Source organism: Chiroxiphia lanceolata, chromosome 1, assembly GCF_009829145.1.
Source record: "Chiroxiphia lanceolata isolate bChiLan1 chromosome 1, bChiLan1.pri, whole genome shotgun sequence".
Taxonomy (NCBI): Eukaryota; Metazoa; Chordata; class Aves; order Passeriformes; family Pipridae; genus Chiroxiphia; species Chiroxiphia lanceolata.
The window spans coordinates 139,402,669-139,422,893 of NC_045637.1; the positions used below are offsets into that span (position 1 = coordinate 139,402,669).

Genomic DNA, 20,225 nt, shown 5'->3' on the forward strand with positions numbered 1-20,225 from the left:
GCAAAACACACCATCAGGTTTAGAGCTGTACATCCCTGTTGCTGGTCTGGGTTAACTTGACACATATCTTATATTTTACAGGACTTATGAATCGAGACTATGAAATCGTAACAAGCAGAGCAGTGAGTGCAATAAATCATTATGATGGTACGGGAACAGCCATGAGCATTGCTGCTAACAGGGTGTCATTCACATTTAATCTGACTGGACCATCCCTGACTATTGACACTGCCTGTTCATCTTTTCTTTTTGCTCTGCACTACGCCTTGCGAGCCATTAAATCAGGTACTGGGACTGAAGAGATGCTGGACAATGAAATTAGGATTGCTACTGTTTCTGTCTATCACCTGGACCATCTCAACATGAGTACATTTCTGTTTTACTGCAGGAGACTGTGAGGCAGCAATCTGTGGTGGGGTGAACTGCATAATAGATCCCCGCACCTTTGTATCTCTCAGTAAAGCAAAGATGATCTCTCCAGAGGGAATAAGCAAACCCTTCTCCAAAAAAGCAGATGGCTATGGAAGAGGAGAAGGTTGCGGTGTTGTTTTCCTCAAACCACTGAAAAAGGTAAGCTTTCTTGTGAAGCAGCCTAAAATAAGACTGGTTGCTTGCCTGTATCTTGTATCTTCAGCTCCAATAATTACTTTTCCAGAGAAGATTTTCCAATTCATGTTTAAGATTAATGAAGGGTTTCTTGAGCATTAAATATTTATGTTCTTCCCCTACCATGGGACAGGGATCACACAGTTAAAAGTTAGCATCATACTCCATCTGTTCTTGGCTTTGTTGTGGTGTTTTGTTCTGTCCTCTAGAGAGAGAGCATGAGTTAATTAAAAATAATTTAATTTTCATGAAACAGGCAAAGGAAGACTACAGCAAAATCTGGGGTGTGATAAACATCAGTGCAGTAAATCAGAACGGTAGGTCCACGACTCCGATCACAAGACCGTCTCCAACAGAGCAAGAGAAGTTACTGCGCAGCATTTACGGAAGTCGTGTCGATCCCTCAGTTGTGCAGTACATTGAAGCGCACGGTACAGGAACTGCTGCTGGAGATCCTATTGAGGCTGAAAGCTTAGGTAGTGTCATTGGTAAAAACAGGTCTTTCCGAGCTTCCCTTCTGAAAATTGGTTCAGTGAAAGGAAATATTGGGCACACCGAATCAGCTGCTGGAGCAGCCGGGTTAATCAAAGTGCTTCTGATGATGCATCACGGAAAGATTGTTCCATCCTTGCATTACTCAAAGGAGATGAGCAGCATCGATACAGAGAAATTAAAATTTGCTGTTGCCACAGCTGTAGAGCCCTGGGAAGAATCCAGTGAGTATGGAAGAGTAGCTGGCATCAACTGCTTTGGGTTTGGAGGAACCAATGCTCACATTGTAGTGAGGCAGGTCAAGCAGCCAGAGCCTCTTCCTGCCTTTAAGAGGCCCCTTGAATTATTTCTGCTGTCAGCAGCATCAAGTAAGTCCCTTCAGATGACAATGGCTGACACGGCTGAGCAGCTGAGCACAAGAAACACTGTGACTCTCCCAAGCCTGGCCTATACCTCTGCCTGTAGAAGAAGCCATGCCAACTACAGGTACCGGAAAGCGTTTGTCACAAATTCCCTCCAACACTTGCAGCAAGAGCTTAAGTCAGCCAGCACTGAACCTGCCATGTCCAAGGTGGAACCACAGCTGGTGTTCGTGTTCTGTGGCAACGGCGTAACGCTGAAGGAGTTCAGCGAGGCTCTGCTGAGCTCAGAGCCAGTGTTCAGAGACAAGTGTAAGGAAATAGAAGACCTTTTTCGGCAACACACTGCTGTCAGCGTCCTGCCAGCAAGGGATCATAGCCCACAGGATTTGTTGAATCCAGAGCTCTCCCAGCCCTTGCTTTTTACCCTGCAGGTTGCCGTAGCTTCCCTCCTGAAGTACTGGGGCATTGAGCCTGTTGCTGTTGTTGGCCACTCGGTGGGGGAAGTTGCTGCTGCGCATATTGCCGGGTACCTTTCCCTGGCAGATGCAGTCCAAGTGATTTATCACCGGAGCAGGCTGCAGGCAAAGACTGCCAGTGGCAGAATGTTGGTGGTTGGAAACATCCCCGTTCAAGAGATTGCTGAACGTCTGCATCCCTACTCGGGAAAGGTCTGCATTGCTGCTTTCAACAGCCCAGTTTCCTGCACCTTGTCTGGGAATGTAGACTCAGTGGAAACTGTCCAGAGAGAGTTAGCTCAAGCTTTCAGACAGAGAAACATCTTCCTTCACGTTTTAAATGTCCCAGCTGCGTACCACAGCCCCAGCATGGATATGATACTTGAGGAGCTGGAGGAGAAGATAGAGCCTTTAGGAAAGCAGAAGGGGGAAATTGAAGTGATTTCAACGCTGACGGGGGTGGCTGCATCTGAAAATGACTTTGCTCGTGGCAAATTCTGGGCCCGGCATACTCGTGAGCCTGTTGCTTTCAGTCAAGCCATCCAAAGTGCAGCTAGAGACAGGGAAAACGTGGTGTTTGTGGAAATAAGTCCTCACCGAGCATTGCAGCGAAGCATAAAGGAAACTCTAGGAAAAGGCACAAAGGTGTTCTCCTCTTTGGAAACTGATGCAGAATATCAGACACTCCTCACTCTGGTAGGAAATCTGTTTGAACTGGGATATAATCCCAAGTGGCAGCACTTCTATAATGGGTATCAAAGTGTCCCAGTGGCCATTCCACACTATCAATTTGATCGCCAAAAACTCATGGCTTTTCTGAATGCCCATCAACAAGCAAACCAAAGAGGTGTCAGCGCCAGTCATCCTTTGATTTATGACATAAACAGTGACAACATGGAGTTTGGCTGCCTGCTGTCTCAGGACGCAACACCGTACCTATACGAGCACAAGAACAATGGGGTGGCCTTAGTCCCCGGTGCTTTTTATGCAGAGCTTGGTCTGGCCTCTGTGATGAGCAGCTCAAGGCCTAAAGTACCTCTGAGTAATTGCCAGCTGAGTATTGTTTTTTCTGCACCCTGTGTTCTCACTCAGAGTTCCCAAGTGTTAAGTATCAAGCTGAATCTGCAAAAAGATGTGACAGCCTTTGAGATTCTCTCTTCCTCCAATGCAGTTTATGCTGCTGGCCAAGTGGCAAAGGGGCCTGAAGCTGTGGTGGAAGAAAGCACCATCTCCTTCCAAGACATCTATCAAAGGTGCAGATCAGTGATTAGCAGAGAGGAGGTTTATGAAGCACTGTCTCAGGTTGGCTTTCAGTATGGCTCCATATTTAGGCAGCTCAGTGATGTGCATTATTGCCAGGAACTAAAGGAAGCTATAACAAGCCTAAAGGTGAACAAGGAGACCGTCAGAGAGATGTACAGCTACTGTATCCACCCAGTGCTGCTTGACTGTTTTCTGCAGATGACTGCTGTCTTGACCTCAAGGACATTCCAGTCCAGAGCAGGTTTTCCTTCAGGGATAGGCAGCCTGGTGGTGCTCCGGCCACTGGAGGAAGAAATGATGATATATATGAGAACAAACAAGTCCACTGGGAACTGCCTAGAGGTCTGTGGATGCTTTTTGGACAAACATGGCTCTGTTTTGGCTGAGCTCAAGCGCGTTGCCATCACTTTCATAAAAGAAGCGTCTTCCAGAGACAACGAGTTCCTGTTTGAAAACAAGTGGAAGGAAGTCTCTCTTTCACAGACAATTGGACATCTGGGGGTTAAGCCCAGAGTCCTAGTGTTTGCAGACGAATTTGGGATAGCTGAGCAGCTCAAAAAGTACTTGCATCCTGCTTCAAGATACGTTATGTATGAAGATTGGGAAGCCCTCTTGGAAGGCCACACAATGAATAAAATGAGAGCAGAGGTTGAGGATTATGATGAAATTCTCTTCCTATGGGGAATTCAAAAGTTAAGTGAAGATTTCCCAAGCAAAGTGGTAGATCAGTTGGCAAAGTGTTGTGAAGCCTATCGCCAAGTAGTGGTGGCATTAAGAGAGAAAACGTCCCCCTGTTCAGTCAAAGTGATCACCTACAGAACAAGAGAAAGATACGTAGACCAGGTTAACTGTGGGTTTGTACTGTATGGCATGACCAGAAGTTGTGTTGTTGAAGTTCCAGAAATCACATTTCAGTTGATTGACCTCAGCTCTTGCAGTTCCCTGGACATCTCAGTGCTAGCAGATGTTCTTGTCAAATGCAGAGGTGGGGATTATCCAGAAGTTTGCATCAGCCAAGGAAGAATTTATGTGTCTGAAATCAGACACACACCTTTTATAGATGCAGATTACATCCAACCTGTAAGATCTCTCCAGAAGTCACAAACGTTCACTTTGTACACGTCTGATCCGTACACAGTGAAAGACTTGTCTGGTGAACTATCCACCAGCACTGCTACTCAGCTCGACAAACAGAGTGTTGAAATTCAAGTGGATAAAATTTGTGTCCACTCAGAAGATTATTTTCCCATTAGTGTTTCTAGTTGCAACTTTGGTAATACACTGTATTGGAACTCGCAAGCAGGAGGCAAACACAGACTTTTAGCTCTTGATTTCAGTGGCACAGTAACAGCAACAGGAACTGATGTGAAAAAAGTGAAAGTGGGAGATCACGTGGTTTCATGTTATCCCACTGCTGCATCATCCAGGGTTCGGATTCCAGGAATAGTTTGTTTCAATGTAAAGAAATTCCCATTCTTCCAGAATGTCCCTTGTGTGTCCTACTTCATCATTGCCTGGGAAATCTTCACTCAGAGATTACCCAAGGGGAAACATGGCAGAACATTGGGGATTATTACTACAGAGCCATTATCAGTTTTGTGCCATGTTCTTTGTGCAGCAGCAGAAGAGATGGGTTGGAGAACAGTCCTTGCGAGGCCCACTCCTGATAAGTTCCAGTATATAAACCTGTGCAATGCTCTTGTTGTTCTTCCTCCTGTCAACAGACTGTCTTGGGAGGATCTGGCCCACATGTACTTTCTTAAGGATGTGGTGATTGTGTGTGGCAATCGACAGTCTGAATGTATCCAGAATGTCATTGAAATTGGTCATGAAAATATCAGCTTCCACATCCTTACCCTTGCCAGTGTTTTCCAGAAAGCACCTCTAAAGGAATTGCAGAAGACTGTACATGTCTGGGTCAGTTCCATGGATATGAAACGGTTTAGACGTCTCTCAGGTTCCGTTTTTCAGCAGACGGAGAACTTTGAAAGGCTAAACTCTGTGATGTCCTATTTCACGTGCACTTCTGTCCCCCTTGCTGTACTGAGAAGGCAGAAGGACATCAGCATGCTATCAGACATACCGTTGTACGAACCCCAGAAGCAGCTGTTTAAGCAGAATGCTGTTTATGTAGTAGTGGGAGGGCTCACTGGACTCGGCTTTGAAACGGTGAAATTCATAGCCGAGAACGGAGGAGGGTGTATTGCAATACTCTCCAGGAGAATTCTGAGCAATGAGAAGCAAGAAGAGATGAAGGCTTTGCAGCAGCAGTACAAAGGGAGCAAAGTAGTGTTTGTGCAGTGTGATGTGACTTTGACCGGTGATGTTGAGAAAGCTTTCAAGTCCATTGCAAACACCTTTGTGGGGAGTCCGATCAAAGGTGTATTTCAAGGTGCTGTTGCTTTACACGATGGCCACCTTGAAGTTCTGACCTTGGCTGACTTTCAGAAAGTGCTGAGCCCAAAAGTAGCAGGGACTCTAAATCTTCACTGGGCTACCAGAGGCCAGGAGCTTGACTACTTTGTGTGCTACTCCTCTGTTGCTTCCTTTCTGGGCAATGCCACCCAGACAAACTATGCAGCTGCCAACTCTTTCCTGGATCTCTTCTGCCTCTACAGGAGGAACCGTGGGCTTTCAGGCCAATCCATTAACTGGGGTGCTTTGAACCTTGGCATTCTGCTCAATCAAAACCACATCCAGAGCATTCTGAGATCCAAGGGCATAGACATTCTGCAAGTGCATGAAATTCATGAGTATCTCAGGAAAAGCTTACTTATGAATAACCCACAGCAAGCTGTTGTCAAATTGAACTTTCAAGCTTTATATCATCATGTTTTTACTCGAATAAGTTCACTCAAAACTCGCTTCATATCACTTATGTCAGAAGATTTCAGATACAAGCTTGAAACTCCTGAGGAAACTCAAGTCCCAGATACTGCCTTTCTCAAATCGGAAGACTACATCACCTCCCTGGTGAGTGACCTCACTGGATTGAACCCCGAGGAACTAACCATGAATACACCACTTTCATCTTTGGGCATAGACTCTATGTTAGCTATGACAATTCAGAACCGTGTGTTTCAAGAGAGAAAGGTGGACATACCTCTTCTGAAACTGCTTGATCCTCACACAACTCTGTCAAGTTTAGTGATAGTTTTAGAAGAAACAAGCAATGCAAATGGAGTAGTTGAGAAGAAGAACGGTGCGATCGAAAGTGCAGAAAATGAGAGTCGGCTGTAGGAATCTTCTCCTCCAGGAATTGTGTAACTTTGAAGGTACCCAGACCTTTGTAGCATCTCAGAATACATCGTTGCAGATGGGGTAGAACATTTGGTGATGCTGAATGTACTCTTTTACAATGATCCAGGAGACTCCATACCAGGTTCTTCTGTCATGGTGCCAGCTGTATTAATCTCAGTCAATTGTTTGCCTTGTTACATTTAATATTTTTTTTACCTTGATTTTCAATAGTTTTAGCTGGAAATAAGTAGAGTAATAGCTACACATTTTCATTTGGTGAATTTGTATGTTTAATGCACATTGCATTTTTTAAACTATTCAAGTTATGATTATATTTGTATGTTTGTATCTCTAAGTGGTGACTATACAAGTAAAACAGCATAAAATTATCAACATTTTTGTCATTCTGTGTTCTTAACGTATCACTTTTTTTAGTATTATCAAATGTTTATAAATACAGCATGTTTTTGAAAGACTTATGATGTTATGAGTTTCAAAAACCTAATGTTTTCTTTAAGTCTTCAAAAATATTAACAATTTACCAGTTGCAAAGCATACAGTAAAGCAAATGTTTTTCTTTATGAATTAACTGATTTTTATTAAAGCCCAAATAAAAAAGAATACTAAAAAAATTTAAAAATCCAAACCTAAATTGTGTCTTTATCTTATTTTAATTTTCCGTCCCTCATATTCTGTCCTAGTTTAAATTTTCCTAACCCTAATATCTGCCCTGCTTTTGCTCCAGTGAGAAAATGGAGACTTTTCCCCAAACACACTGAAGGAAATTTTGTTTATATTTTCTTAATATGGGAATAAGGTGTGTGTACTGGTGATTTACCTTACGCCAGAGACATGCAATGAGTTCCTTCAATCTATGGGCTATCGGCTATCGGCTCCTGCCGATACAGCCCAGCTGGCTGTGACCCTTCATCATGGTCAGCGTGCATGGTCAACTTGTGCTTAGTACACTGCTCATCAGGACCCCCCTGTCTTTTTCATCCAGGCTGCCCTGCAACTAGTCATTCTCCAGCCTGTAATGCTGGGGCTTAGTCTCTCTCATGTGCCAAATAAGTGCAGGGGGCTAATCCACCCCAGGTGCAAGGCCTTGCATTCACCATGGTTGAAAATAATGAAGATTCTGTAGAGTATTTGTTGCTTCAAATAATGGCCCTCCCTTTCAATGTGTCAGATGCTCTCACCTAACCTGATGTTGGCTAGACTGTTAATAAAGAGCCTGTGGGATGCTTCGAGTGACTCGCTGCCAGAAGGACTTGCACTGCCAATATTACCCTTTAGGCCTCTCAGTCCCATGAATACTTCACCCAACTGATAGTCCTCTTTTTCAATCTATGTAGCTTCAATTTGGCTACAATGATGCACTGGGACACTGTGCTGAAAGCCTTGATGGAATCAAGGTGCATAACAATTCTCTTTTTCTTGTCTCAGTCTTTTCATTCTTCAAAGTAATCAGGTTGGTCAGGCAGCATATGTCTGCAAAGTCCATGCTGGTGGTCCCCAACCACTTCTTCAGTCATGTCCCCAACTACCTGAGTTGTTCTGAGTTTATGGTTTTGTATGGGCAGAGATCCTTGTGACCTTGCCTAAACATTTTGGAGGAAAGCGTGGTAATGAAGAGAGAAGCAGCTGTGTACGTATACATATACACACATACATATATACATATGTGGAAAGGCACGGGGAGGATTTTAAATCCAGAGTGGTTCTGGTGTGGTAGAACCTGACCAATAGCCAGGCAAATCACAAAGCAGAGAAACACAACATTTGTTGTACTTGTTGCCTGTGCTGTTCCCTGTTCAAAATCACAGAAACCTTGCAGCACTGATGTTAAGGGGAAAGCAGTAGCATAATGGGGCTGCTTTGCACAGCAGGAGTAGGTTAAAAGTATGTTAGATGTATGTTACATGTATGAGAATCTCTCATACATCTCCACACTGCGCAGCAGTGACTGAACCTATTGATTTTAGTCTTGATAAATACAGGTCTGATTCTGTGGTACTGAAGCACGAATTTTGGCTGGCTGTAGCCAGTGCTGCTTTTTGGCTTTCTCTTACCAAAGCAATCCCTGTTCAGCCAGTACTGTGAAACCACTTGTATTCTGAGGTATTGCTGAAGGACCTTATCTCTTCTATGTGTTTTGCTTTGGACTGCTTCTGTGAATCTGCCATAAATGTCCCAAAGGTCAGAATATTTGAACAAAACCAAGATCACTGCCATTCCCCAGAAATATAGTGAGAAACCTGATCTTCAAAAATGCTCTGCAAAGTGATTTTCATCTACACCAAAGGCAATTAGAATTGACTGTTCTGACAGCAGCAGTTTGTAATGTGGGGTAAGACAGAGCACTGTATACTCTTTCATTTTTGTCTGACAAACACATGGGAGATATGACCAGAAAAATAGCCTGGAAAATATACACAGATGACACAATAGCTCAGAGATATTCTTGACATCCTGAAACAGCAACCAGCAGGAGAAGGCAAAGTTACCCACAAGCAACAGAATGGACTGCAAAAACATGGAAGCAACATGTAGTGCTGTAGGAGCAGTGACAAAGTCCTGAATGCTGTTCTGTACTACCAAACATCATAAATGGAACAGATAAACAGGACCTTGCAGTTCTTGCTTTTGCCTCTGATTTCACAGACTCACAGAATGGGTCAGGTTGGAAGGGGCCACAGTAGGTCATCTGGTCCAACCTCCCTGCTCAAGCAGGGTCATCCTAGAGCACATGGCACATGATTGTGTCCAGATGGTTCTTGAATCTCTCCAGTGAGGGAGAGTCCACAACCTCTTCGGGTAACTTGTTCCAGTTTTTGGTCACCCACACAATAGAGAAGTTCTTTCTCATGTTCAGGTGGAACTTCCTGTGCATCAGTTTCTGCCCGTTACCCCTTGTCCTATTGCTTGGCACCACTGCGAAGAGCCTGGCTCCATCCTCTTGGCACCCCACCTTCAGATACTTATAGACATTGATGAGGGCCCCTCTCACTCTTCTTGAGGCTGAACAGCCCAGTTCCCTCAGCCTTTCCTTGTAAGAGATGCTCCAGTCCCTTAATCATCTTTGTCACTCTCTGCTGGACCTGCTCCAGGAGCTCCATGTCACTCTTGTACTGTGGAGCCAGGAACTGGACAGCACTCCAGATGTGGCCTCACCAAGGCTCAGTAGAGGGGCAGGATCATCTCCCTCAAACTGCTGGCAATGCTCCTCCTAATGTTCCCCAGGATTCCATTGCCTTCCTGGCCACAAGGGCATACAGATGACTCCTGGATAGCTTGTTGTCTACCAGGACCCCCAGGTCCTTTTCCACAAAGCTTTCCAGCAGGTTGGCCCACAGCCTGTCCTAGTGCATGGGATGATTTCTCCCCAGGTGCAGGACCCTGCATTTGCTCTTGTTGAATTTCAGACCGTTCTTCTCTGCCCGTCTCTCCAACCTGTCAGGGTCCTTCTGAAGGACTGCACAGCACTCTGGGGTATCAGCCACTCCTTTGATGAATAAGTTAAAAAATACTGGGCCCTGTATTGAACCCTGGAGGACACCACTAGTGACAGGCCTCCAACTATACCCTGTGCCACTGAATGTAACCCTCTGGGATCTGGTGTTCAACCAGTTTAGTTTAAGTGGTTTTAAAAGGGTTTCTTCCTTCATCAGCTGCTATCAAGCATGATTAAAGAGAGCTGTAGCTGTCATCGCCTTCTGAAAAATGATGTTCTGCTCAAAATCTGAATTGTAATTAGATAAATTACTTGTAAAAAAAAAATCCATATCTGTTTTTCACAGAAGGCTTTTAGTGACAATGTTTGGTCTTTGCAATTAATCTTAGATAGTTAACTACACAGGGATATTTTTAATGATTCTGTGCCCTCAGGCTCCAATCTCTCAATACTGTTATCAGAGGAAGCATCCCATTAGCAGGATGCATATTCACTAATCAGATAGTCATGACTCTGGTACAGGACTTGGAAAACTATTAATTTTTCCAGTCAGAGCCTGAAGTGATATAACATTTAGACAAACTGCTAAAACACCTGTCTCTTCTTCTCTGAGTACAATCATAAATGCAATTAGTCAGATATGTTCCAAACAGAAGCAACATAAATACAGAATTAATGGCAAAGATCCATAATGTTTGTTTGCAAAATGTTCTCATGGATGGATTTTTTCCTCAGGCACTTCATGAAAACATCCTCCTGTTGCATAAGAGGAGCTTGTAGGCTGAACTAATAAATTCACTTTCCTGCAAGTAAACCAATGCCTGTTTCTTGTTTTGCCTGGATCATATAATGCCTGATAACATCCACGTGTGCCCACAGGTGTGTTCTGCACCTGGGTCAGGGGCCAAAGGCAGCCTGTGGCTGGACCACGACACGGTGGTGGCTGTAGCTCTGGCAGAGGCCAGGTGATTTCCCCAAGACCAGGGCTGGCTGTGGCCATGGCCTCCCTGCAGTGCCTCTGGGAGTCTCTCCCCATGGTCCCAGCTGAGTTACCTTGGTCTTGAGCCCAGGCAGCCAAACCGCAGGATCCTATGAAGACAACAGTTGTTTTCTTCTTCTTTAGATAATATCCCAGAGAAGTAGGTATTCAATTGATAGTGTCAATGTTGCTGATAAAGGCTTCCCTCAGTCATACCTTATAAACATTGATTATCACTGCAAAGTAAAAATGCTGTATCATAAATGGATCCATGTAAATGTTTTAATTACTGTGGTCAACAGATTATGACACATCTTAATAGGGTATTCCCATGGTGTTGGTGGAATTTAGTCCTGACTCTGCTACTTAGTGTTTGCATCTGTGACCTCAGAGGCAGTTATAAGAAATGGTGACATTAATAACAAAACAAGACATACATTTTGCAGGATCCTTGGGAAGCTACAGCAGAGTTCTTCAGGCCCCTCAGGCTGTTTGGATGATGAAGGGGCTGGAGTACCTCACATATGAGGAAAGCTGAGGCAGCTGGGAACTGTTCAGCCTGGAGAAGAGAAGGCTCAGGTGTATCTTATTAATGGATATAAATACATGAGGGGAGGGTGCAAAGGGGGCAGATCCAGTCTCTTTTCTATGGCACCTAGTGACAAAACCAGAGGTAACAGGCACAGCCTGAAACATGGGAGGTTCCCTCTGAATGCCAGGAAAGACTTCCTTATCATAAGGCTGACCAAGCATTGGCACAGTTTGCCCTGGGAGGTTGTGGAGTCTCCTATTCAAAAGCCCTTTGGACATGGTCCTGGGCAACAGATTCTCAGTGTCCTGGCCTGTGCAGGGAGTTAGTCCAGATGTCCCCTGGAGGTCTCTCCCAGCCTGCTGTGATTCTGTGAGATCCACTGGCAGATGGATTTGACCATTTCCATCAGTTCAAATCTTGGACAACGTTTGACACCACCACATTGCATACAGCCTTGGGGAAAAAAAAGTGATCAGTTCAGAAGCCTGTGACTTATCTCCCTCCTTCCCCTTTACACTCCTTTTGACCACCCTTTATGCTCTAAGGGAAAACCTACCCCAAACTTTTGACAGAAGTGCCCAGAGAGACAAATTTAATCATACTTATGTATAAGAAAGCCAATTCTGGAAATTCCAGAGTATTTTTAAAAGTATCTTGGTTAAAAGTGAGAACATCATATTCAGTTTCACATCTGAGTGTAAGACATCATTTTATACTTTTACGAAAGCATTTTCTATTGCAAACTTAAAGTGAATCCTATGCATCAGTCAAACACAGAATTCAGTTTCCATGCATGCAGTCATTACCTGTGACTTTATATGCCACCTGGAGTTCATTAGGAGATGATCATCTTTTTTACTACTTCACAGACCCTCTTCAGTTAGTTTCTTCAGCTCAGATCAAATCATTATAGATTAGTCTACGGTGAGAATAGTACTTTATATTAAATCCCTAGCAGAGATGACAATAGCTGATATACCTCACAGAGCAGACAAGCTGCTCTTTACAGCTGCAGTGTTAGTTTTACTATTTTGATAACAGCATGTGACCCTGCAAGAAAGCAGTTGACTTGTTCTTCTATCATTTTCAAGGATGGATTTACTAGAGTGTGACATCCTCGATGCAAAGTTAATCACACACACTCCACACACATATACACACACACAAAAAAATCCCATCCAAGACACAAAGATTCAATAAATTTGAATGAGGCCTGATGACTCCCCTCTCTAAAATACCTGCTTTACCACTGGCAGCAGGAGGACTCCAGGGTAGTTGGCTCACATCATGCTCTCTTGGAGACAACCAAACTGATTTTGTTGAATATTCACAGAAATTCAGCCTGCATAGGCATGGATGGAAAATTTGGATCCTTCTGGCCTGTATTTGGCAGATGTCTGTGCAACAGAACACAGGGCTGAGTATGGGAAATGTCAGACAAAATTCATTATGATGTTACTTCAAGTCTATAAGTATCAGGCCACAGCAGAAGAGTAGCTTGTCTACGCTTGTGCCACAGATGACAACTGATGAAATGACCTGAGCCACAGTGCTGGTTTAGAAACACACCCTTGCATCTTTCATACAAGAGTAAAGGAGGACTTCATCCAGGTGACGGGCTTCTTTTCAATACTCAGAACATGAAGAAGAGGCTCCTGGGCAGAAATGCAATTTCTTGTCATTGATACAATTTATTGCCAAACCATTAGGAAAGGCAGAGAATGCAATGTTTCATATTGACATAATGTACCTTTATTTCCATAGGTGAAGTGAGGAGGAAATAGCTGGTTATTCTGCTTTTTAAGTAATGAAGCCAATAGGTGGTGGAACTGATAATTTCTGGGAATGGACAAAATTAATATGATGGAAACACTATTGGAAAGATTTGATATAAAAATATTATGTATATAGGGAAACAGGTGCACAGTCTGAGTTGTCTTTCTTGAGTAAGTATGTTACTGCAATGTGAAACTTTAAATCAGACTTCTAGCATGGAGATTCTAATCCTGTTCTCCATGAAGTAAATAACATTGGTTTTTGTAAGCTGTGGAAGCCTGCCCAGTGAGCATGCAGTTGTTCCTTTGGTTTCCAAGAATTTACCCCATGTTTTGCCTTGTAAAGCTTCTTGGCTCTATATCCTGGAAATGCCACAGGTAGCAGTGGTGATGACTGGATTGTATTTCCATGTAATCACGTGGAAAGTTTGCATGAAGAAACTTTCCTCATCTATTTTTACTGTCATTTTCGGATTAGCAGTTCTTTAGCTGTCAGCTGTTATTTGATAAGAGGCTCTGTTACAAAGGCAGAAGTGTACAGGGCAACATTATCTGTGCCTTCACCTCCTGCAGTGGCTACCGTGGCTGGATGTGGCTATGAGGACAGCGTGGAATGTCTTTGTAGCCAAGATCACACTGAGCAAATTCAGCAGAATGAATCTGCTTCTTTGGAAACTGCTCAAATCCACGTGGAACTTCTAGATGAAGACACTACACGCTAAGCAGCACCATAGTTGCTGTGTCAGCATGGTTTTAAGGGAGACCTATTTGAGAAAAGACAAGTTTTCAAGATAGGACTTGTACACGTAAGAGAAATATTTTTTGCCAAAAAATTTGTTTCCAACAATTTCAATGAATAAGGACTTCACTTGCCTTAAATGTTATTTAGAGAAAAACCTGTTTACAGTTTGCTGCCTGAAGCTGCATTCCAGCAAATTGAAGGCCTTAATTAAACTGGTTAGACCTGCTGAAGCTAGGATTTTTACAGCTAATGGTGTGAGTGAAAACTCCCCTGGACAGCTCCCAAGGTTTAAAAACACAGGAGATGGCCTATGATTAGCAACAAGGTATTTTTTGCACAGCAGCGCAACAGAGAATAAAATAGCTCAGGTCTTCAAACATGAGGTTATGTTTTTAAAAAGGGGATTTAAAAAGGGAGGAGCTTAATGGTAAGCTCCTCATCAGCTGGTGTTTAGACTAGAAATGAATATGCAGCAATTCCCAGGGCACTCTCTGGTGGGAAGAAGATACTGTGGAAGTAATGTATTTTTCTCATGTAGCAACAAGACATTTGGAATTCGTGACATGGGGGCAGAACACACATATCCAAATATTTTGGGGGTCATAAAGTCAGTAGTCTCAGGGTGAGGGGCAGCGGTTTGTCATAACTTGAGACATATATCTCCTTAGGTAGACAGAAGGACTTAAAATACATGGAAACAATAGAGTTACCGAACACTAGAGTTAAAGGTACCACGACAGGAACAGTTTTGATAACTCTTGTTGACATTTATGAGTGAGTACTATGGCTATATTTCATAGATTATATGCTGTAAGTACTAGTGTGGTAAATCAGAACAGACTGTCCATACTTTGGTTGCAAACCCAGCTCAGTTTCAAACAAGAAGACTCCTTTTGGTCTATTTACCAAGCTGATCATTCATCAATTGAGCAGTCTTCACGAGTGCTTACTCAGAAGACTGACTTGGTTAAAAATCAATTGGGGTTAATTAAATTTGCTTCAGAGGATGTTTACATCACATCAGTAAAGAGACTGTTCTATATCTGTGTTCCTTAAATATATGCAGAATTATGAAGAAGTGAAACCTCCTGTTTTTATCATCTCTGTGCAAACGAGAAGCAGCTGGTGAATTTGGGAACATATAGGGCTGAGGAGGGATAGGTTTATGAGAAACAAGGTCTCTAATGACTTATGCAAATACAGACTGCTCCTCCCTGTAGAGGAGGACTGGAATTACACCTCTTTTCTCCACTTGAAATGAATACCTCAAACTGTCAATAGAAAACACAGCTGAGCAGCTGAATAAAAGAAGTCAGTTGCTCTCTCTGGACTTGCCACGTTACCTGCCCATGAAATGTCAGCTTTGCTGGTGCTTTTCAGAAATGATTGATTTTAGCACTGTCATGGTTTAACTCCAGCTGGCCACTACCAGATAGCCACTTGCTAAATCCTCCCCACTTCCTTGGTGGGATGAGGATGAGAGTCAGAAAAAGGTAAAACTCATGGGTTGAGATAAAAACAGTTTAATAATTGAAATACAGTAAAAAATAGTAATAATAATAATAATATAATTAATAGTAATGAAAAGAGGAGAGAGAGAGAGAGGAATAAAACCCAAGAAAAGCAAGTCACACACAATACAGTTCCTCACCACTCTCTGACCTGTCCCATCCCTGAGCAGCAATCAGTGGCTCCAGGCCAATCCTCCCAGTTTGTATACTGAGCATCATGTTCTAGGGTATGGAACAATCTTTTGACTATTTCAGGTCAGCTCTCCTGGCCATGATCTTCTTGTGCACCTGCTCACTGGCAGAGCATGGGGAACTGACAAGCCCTTGATTTAGAGTAAGGACCAGAAGCAACAACAAAACCATCAGTTTGTTATCAACTTTATTCTCATACCACATCCAAAACTGTACCAGCTACTAAGCAGAAAATTACCTCTATCTCAGCCAAAACCAGGACCAGCACGCAAAAGAAGGAATGTCTATCTTCATCTTTTAAACATCCCAGTTGTGTTTCACAGCTTGAATCCACTGGTAGAAACCAAGGAAAAAATAGTATTGAATTCAAACCAACAGAAGTGGATTCAACACTGCCTGGGATTGCTGCTTCTGGGGAGACCACTGAGCAATGAACAATAAACTTGAGGCTGTGTGTTTTTAGGCAAGAAATAGCACAGAAATGGCAGAAAAAACCCAAGAATTTGTAGAAACAGGTCCTCAAAGAGAGGTTAAGTGATATGTAGACACTTGGCACACTAACACTGGATATCACAAGCCTGTCTGACCTGGGATGTAATCCAGACTGGCAGCCCCTCTGTGCATCATTTGCTCTTTCCCTGAATCACTTATCTGAGTGTCCCAGAGCCTGTTCCACAGTACCCATGTGATCACAAGAAACTCGTGGCCTGTCTGGACATATCTGCTGCTGAGAAGTTCTGAATCTGGAATTGTCAAAGGCTCTTTCATTGCTAGTTCTGGACTTCAAAGGCAGAGGCTGCAGTGACAAGAATACAAAAGCTGAATAAAACCTGGCATTTTTCTCAACTTAAATTCCATTACTATATTTGTCAAACAAAGAGAAAAAACAAGTGCAGCTACTGTGAAGAAAATGAACTCTATCCAAACAAAAAGCAGCCCAACTGCTGAGCATTGAAATAAAACTTATTAAACAGTTAGAGATGCTTTTATGGAACAGAGCAGAAACCTGAAAGCAGTGCCTACTGCCAGTAATTGTAGCATCACCTACATTTGTCTCTTGAAAATTTTATTTCCCCCTGCAATTTTTATAGTGTTCACATAACAATGCAACTAGACCAGATAAACATGACAATATGAAAAAGGGCTGACAAGAAACAAACCAGTTAGGCCAAGGGCTAACTTCATGTGCCAGGGTTTGCACTGTGAGGGACCAGCTTTGCTGGTCATGGCATAGGGCTGTATGCAGGACCAAAGCTGAAAGTAGTAGAAGTATCACTTCTCTTCCAGTTCATACAACAAACTGTGAACTGTATCTTTATTTGTGACACTTCTGTAGAAGGGTGGGACAAGGAAGTGGGTTTTGCTTGTGCTCTAAAGACATCAAGCTTCCCCATTCCTTTCAGTGGGGAGCCCCCAGTACCAGAGCCATTTCTCAGAAATGGTACCTCCCGCACCCAAGGCTGACACCCCTGTGCTGGGCAGCTGGGCAGGGCCAAGCACTGCAGAAAGCCCTCTGCCCATCCTGCCCCGTCTCCAGGGCTGGGCACAGTGTCTTGTTTCCACTGACCACAGGAGGTCCATGCAGTACTGCAGTGGCTCAAAGTCTTCGAACCCTCAAAGTCTTCAGTCTTGGCCCCATGAGTGCCCTCAAGCTTACCCTGTCCCCTAACTCTTCCCAGCTGTTCTTTCTTTCTTTCTCCATGGGAACTGAGCAATGGGCTGCAGGAGGCAAAGACAAACTCTTCAGATAAAGCTTGTTTAGTCATGCAGCTTAATTCTTAACTCACTACGTGGTGATAAGTAATAAAGAAACCCTTCAGGGTTTCTACAGGCCAGTCTGACAAAGGCAGTCATGCACAGTGACATGACTCTAGTCCATGACATGACCACAGCCAGCAGTTCTTCCAAGCTTCTTGCCTTACAAGTTTCTAAGCCAAAGCCTGTGTGCCCCCTCCCCTCCCTACTCTCCATTGTTCTCACTCAAAAGTAAGCTTTGCGTGGGCCTGATGGGCTCATTTGACCAAGAACTGCATCTGGAACAAGCTTCCAGATTCCCTTCAGGGCATGGGAGGGATAACAACAACCACCCACACATAAAGTCCAGTCCAAGCACACAGATAGGCAGAGGACTTGAAACGAAAACTCTTCTTTCTTTTCACTGAATATAAAAGGAGCATAATATGATGCACTCAACCATGCACATTTTCCCTTCCACCTCTGGGAAATTCTGTAGGCTTCTGCTGTTCTCCTGAACACCAGCTGGTGAACTATTTTCTGCTGAGCTGTCCTCAGTAGAACCACCCATAAAACCCCAGGGAAAATGTCTCTGGAAGCCCTGGAACTCACATATTCCCCGTGGCACAGCAAGATTTTACTTCCTGCATGGTTCTGGACTGTCATGTAAGGAAAAGCAAATTCTTAAAACCTGATTTGCATCTGAAACCTTAATCTGTTGGTTATCTGTCTAAAATGTATTTGTAAAGGACAAACCTCGCAGAACGAAATGTTCAGAATGCAATAGAAGGGCAGGTCTGTGAGAGAGGAGGAGAGAGACGGATGAGTAGAGCAGCTTGCACTGTGAGCCACATTAAACACAGCTAAAGCCATTTCCGACTACCAGCCCAATTGCCTGGAAAGATCTGTGTGCTGGTGTCTCAGCTGCATGGCCAGAAGTCTCTGTCTTCCTTCAGCTTTCCGTGTTATCTTTCACTCGTGTTTTTTTCCAAGACTCCTTCATTCCCATCCCCTTCCCCAGGTCCCCTCAGCCCCATCCCCTCTCCGGAACCCTGCGCAGCCTCCGCCGCTGCCGGTGGTGGGTTGCGCGGGTCCCGCCGGGTCCCCGCGGGGCAGTGGCGGCGCGGGGCCAGCAGAGGCAGAGGCCGGGCCGGGCGGACCCCGCCGCGGTCCCCTCTCGGAGCTCATGGATGGAGCTCTAAACCAGAGGGGGACGATGTCAGGCTTGCCCTTGGACAAGCTGTGGGATGACGTGCCCAGGCTAGAGAGACGGGATGCTAGTGAGGGAGCTCTGCGGTGGCTCTGAGATGCGCTGACCACACTGGAGTACACTTGAAATCTTACGGAGATGAACCAGGGGCTCCCGAGGTAATAGATGCCACCAGGGAAGTATCTCAAAGGAATTAAGGGGTGCTCCTCTGAGAAGGTGACATGGCCAACAGCCCAGATGAAGTGCCTCTAGACTACTGCATGCAGCATGGGCAACTGACAGGAGGAGCTGGAAGCCACTGTGCTGCTAGAAAGCAGCAACCCAGTTGCCATTACTGAAATATGGTGGGCCAAATCCTATGACTAGAGTGCAGTTATCGAGGGCTACAGGCTGTTCAGAAGGGACAGGAGAGGAAGGAGGGGTGAAGAGGTTGCCCTCAACATCAGGAGTTGGATTGAGTGTGAAGAGCTGTCTCTGAAAAACAGCCGTGAGAAGGTTGAAAGTCTGTGGACAAGAATCAGAGACTGAGGTAACAAAAGGAACCTCCTGGCTGGTGCCTACTCCAGGCCCCTTGATCAAGGGGAGCCTCTGAAAAAAAGCTTCATGCCTCCAGCTACAGGAGGCATTGTGCTCACAGGCTCTTGTTCTGCTGGGACACTTCAACCACCCCTATGTTTGATGGGAAAGTAGCACGGTGATCTGTAAGCAATCCAGGAGACTCCTGGAATGCATAGAGGATAATCTCTTGAGCCAGCCAATAGACAGCTCTATCAGAGGGGATGTAATACTGGATCTGATGGTTACCAATCCAAGTGAGGTAATAAGCAACCTGCGCTGCAGTGATCATGCATTGGTGGAGTTTGCAGTCCTGAGGGATATCAGTCAGGCAAAGTCAGGACCCTGAACTTCAGGAAAGCAAACTCTTCAAGGAGTTAGTCAATAGGACCCCCCAGGAAACTGCCCTCAGGGACAAGGGAGAAGGACAGAGATGACACGTCTTTAAGGATGCCTATCATACCTGCAAAAGCTAGTGATCCCCAGGTGAAAGAAATGAGGCAAGGAAGGCAAGAAACTGGCATGGCTGAGTTAGGACTTGCTGGTCAAAATAAAGGGCAAGAAGCAAATGCAGTGGAAGCAGTGACAGGTATCCTGGGAACAGTATAGGGATGCAGTCTGGTTGTGTAGGGATGGGTTCAGAAAAGTGAAAGCACAGCTGAAGCTGAACTTGGCAAGGGATGCAAAGAATAACAAGGACTTCTACAGGTATCTTAGCCAGAAAAGGAAGGTCAAAAAAACTGCACCTGCCCTGATAAGCAAGGCTGGCAAACTGGTAACAATGGACAATGAGAAGGCTGAGGTACTCAACTACCTTTTTGCCTTGGTCTTCAATGGCAACCTCTTTTCCCACACCTCCTGAGTGGGTGGACTGCAAGATGGGGTGAGAAGAACAGGTTCACGACCACCGGAGGAACTTGAACATACATTTATCTATGGGACTTGATGAGATACATCCCAGAGTCCTGAAGAAATTGGTTGATGTAGTTGCCAAGCCACTCTCCAGCCATTTGAAAAGTCATAGCAGTCAGGTGAAGTCTCAAGTGGCTGGAAAAAGGAAAACATTGCACTCCATCTTTAAAAAGGGCAGAAAGGAGGACCCTGGGAACTACTGACCTGTCAG

General features: G+C 44.3%; 1 protein-coding gene across 4 annotated transcripts in view; it reads left to right on the forward strand.

Moving 5' to 3' along the window:
• LOC116799106 (highly reducing polyketide synthase curS1-like) overlaps nucleotides 1–7,019 on the forward strand; it is a 30,043-nt gene extending 23,024 nt beyond the window's left edge. For all 4 annotated transcript variants that reach the window (XM_032711957.1, XM_032711948.1, XM_032711966.1 and 1 more), the window contains 3 exons: nucleotides 82–285; nucleotides 389–570; nucleotides 863–7,019. In XM_032711957.1, the coding sequence (XP_032567848.1) occupies nucleotides 82–285; nucleotides 389–570; nucleotides 863–6,418 (5,942 nt within the window). In that variant the 3' untranslated portion in view covers nucleotides 6,419–7,019. The remainder of the gene's footprint in view (nucleotides 1–81; nucleotides 286–388; nucleotides 571–862) is intronic.
• The last annotated feature ends 13,206 nt before the right edge of the window (nucleotides 7,020–20,225 follow it).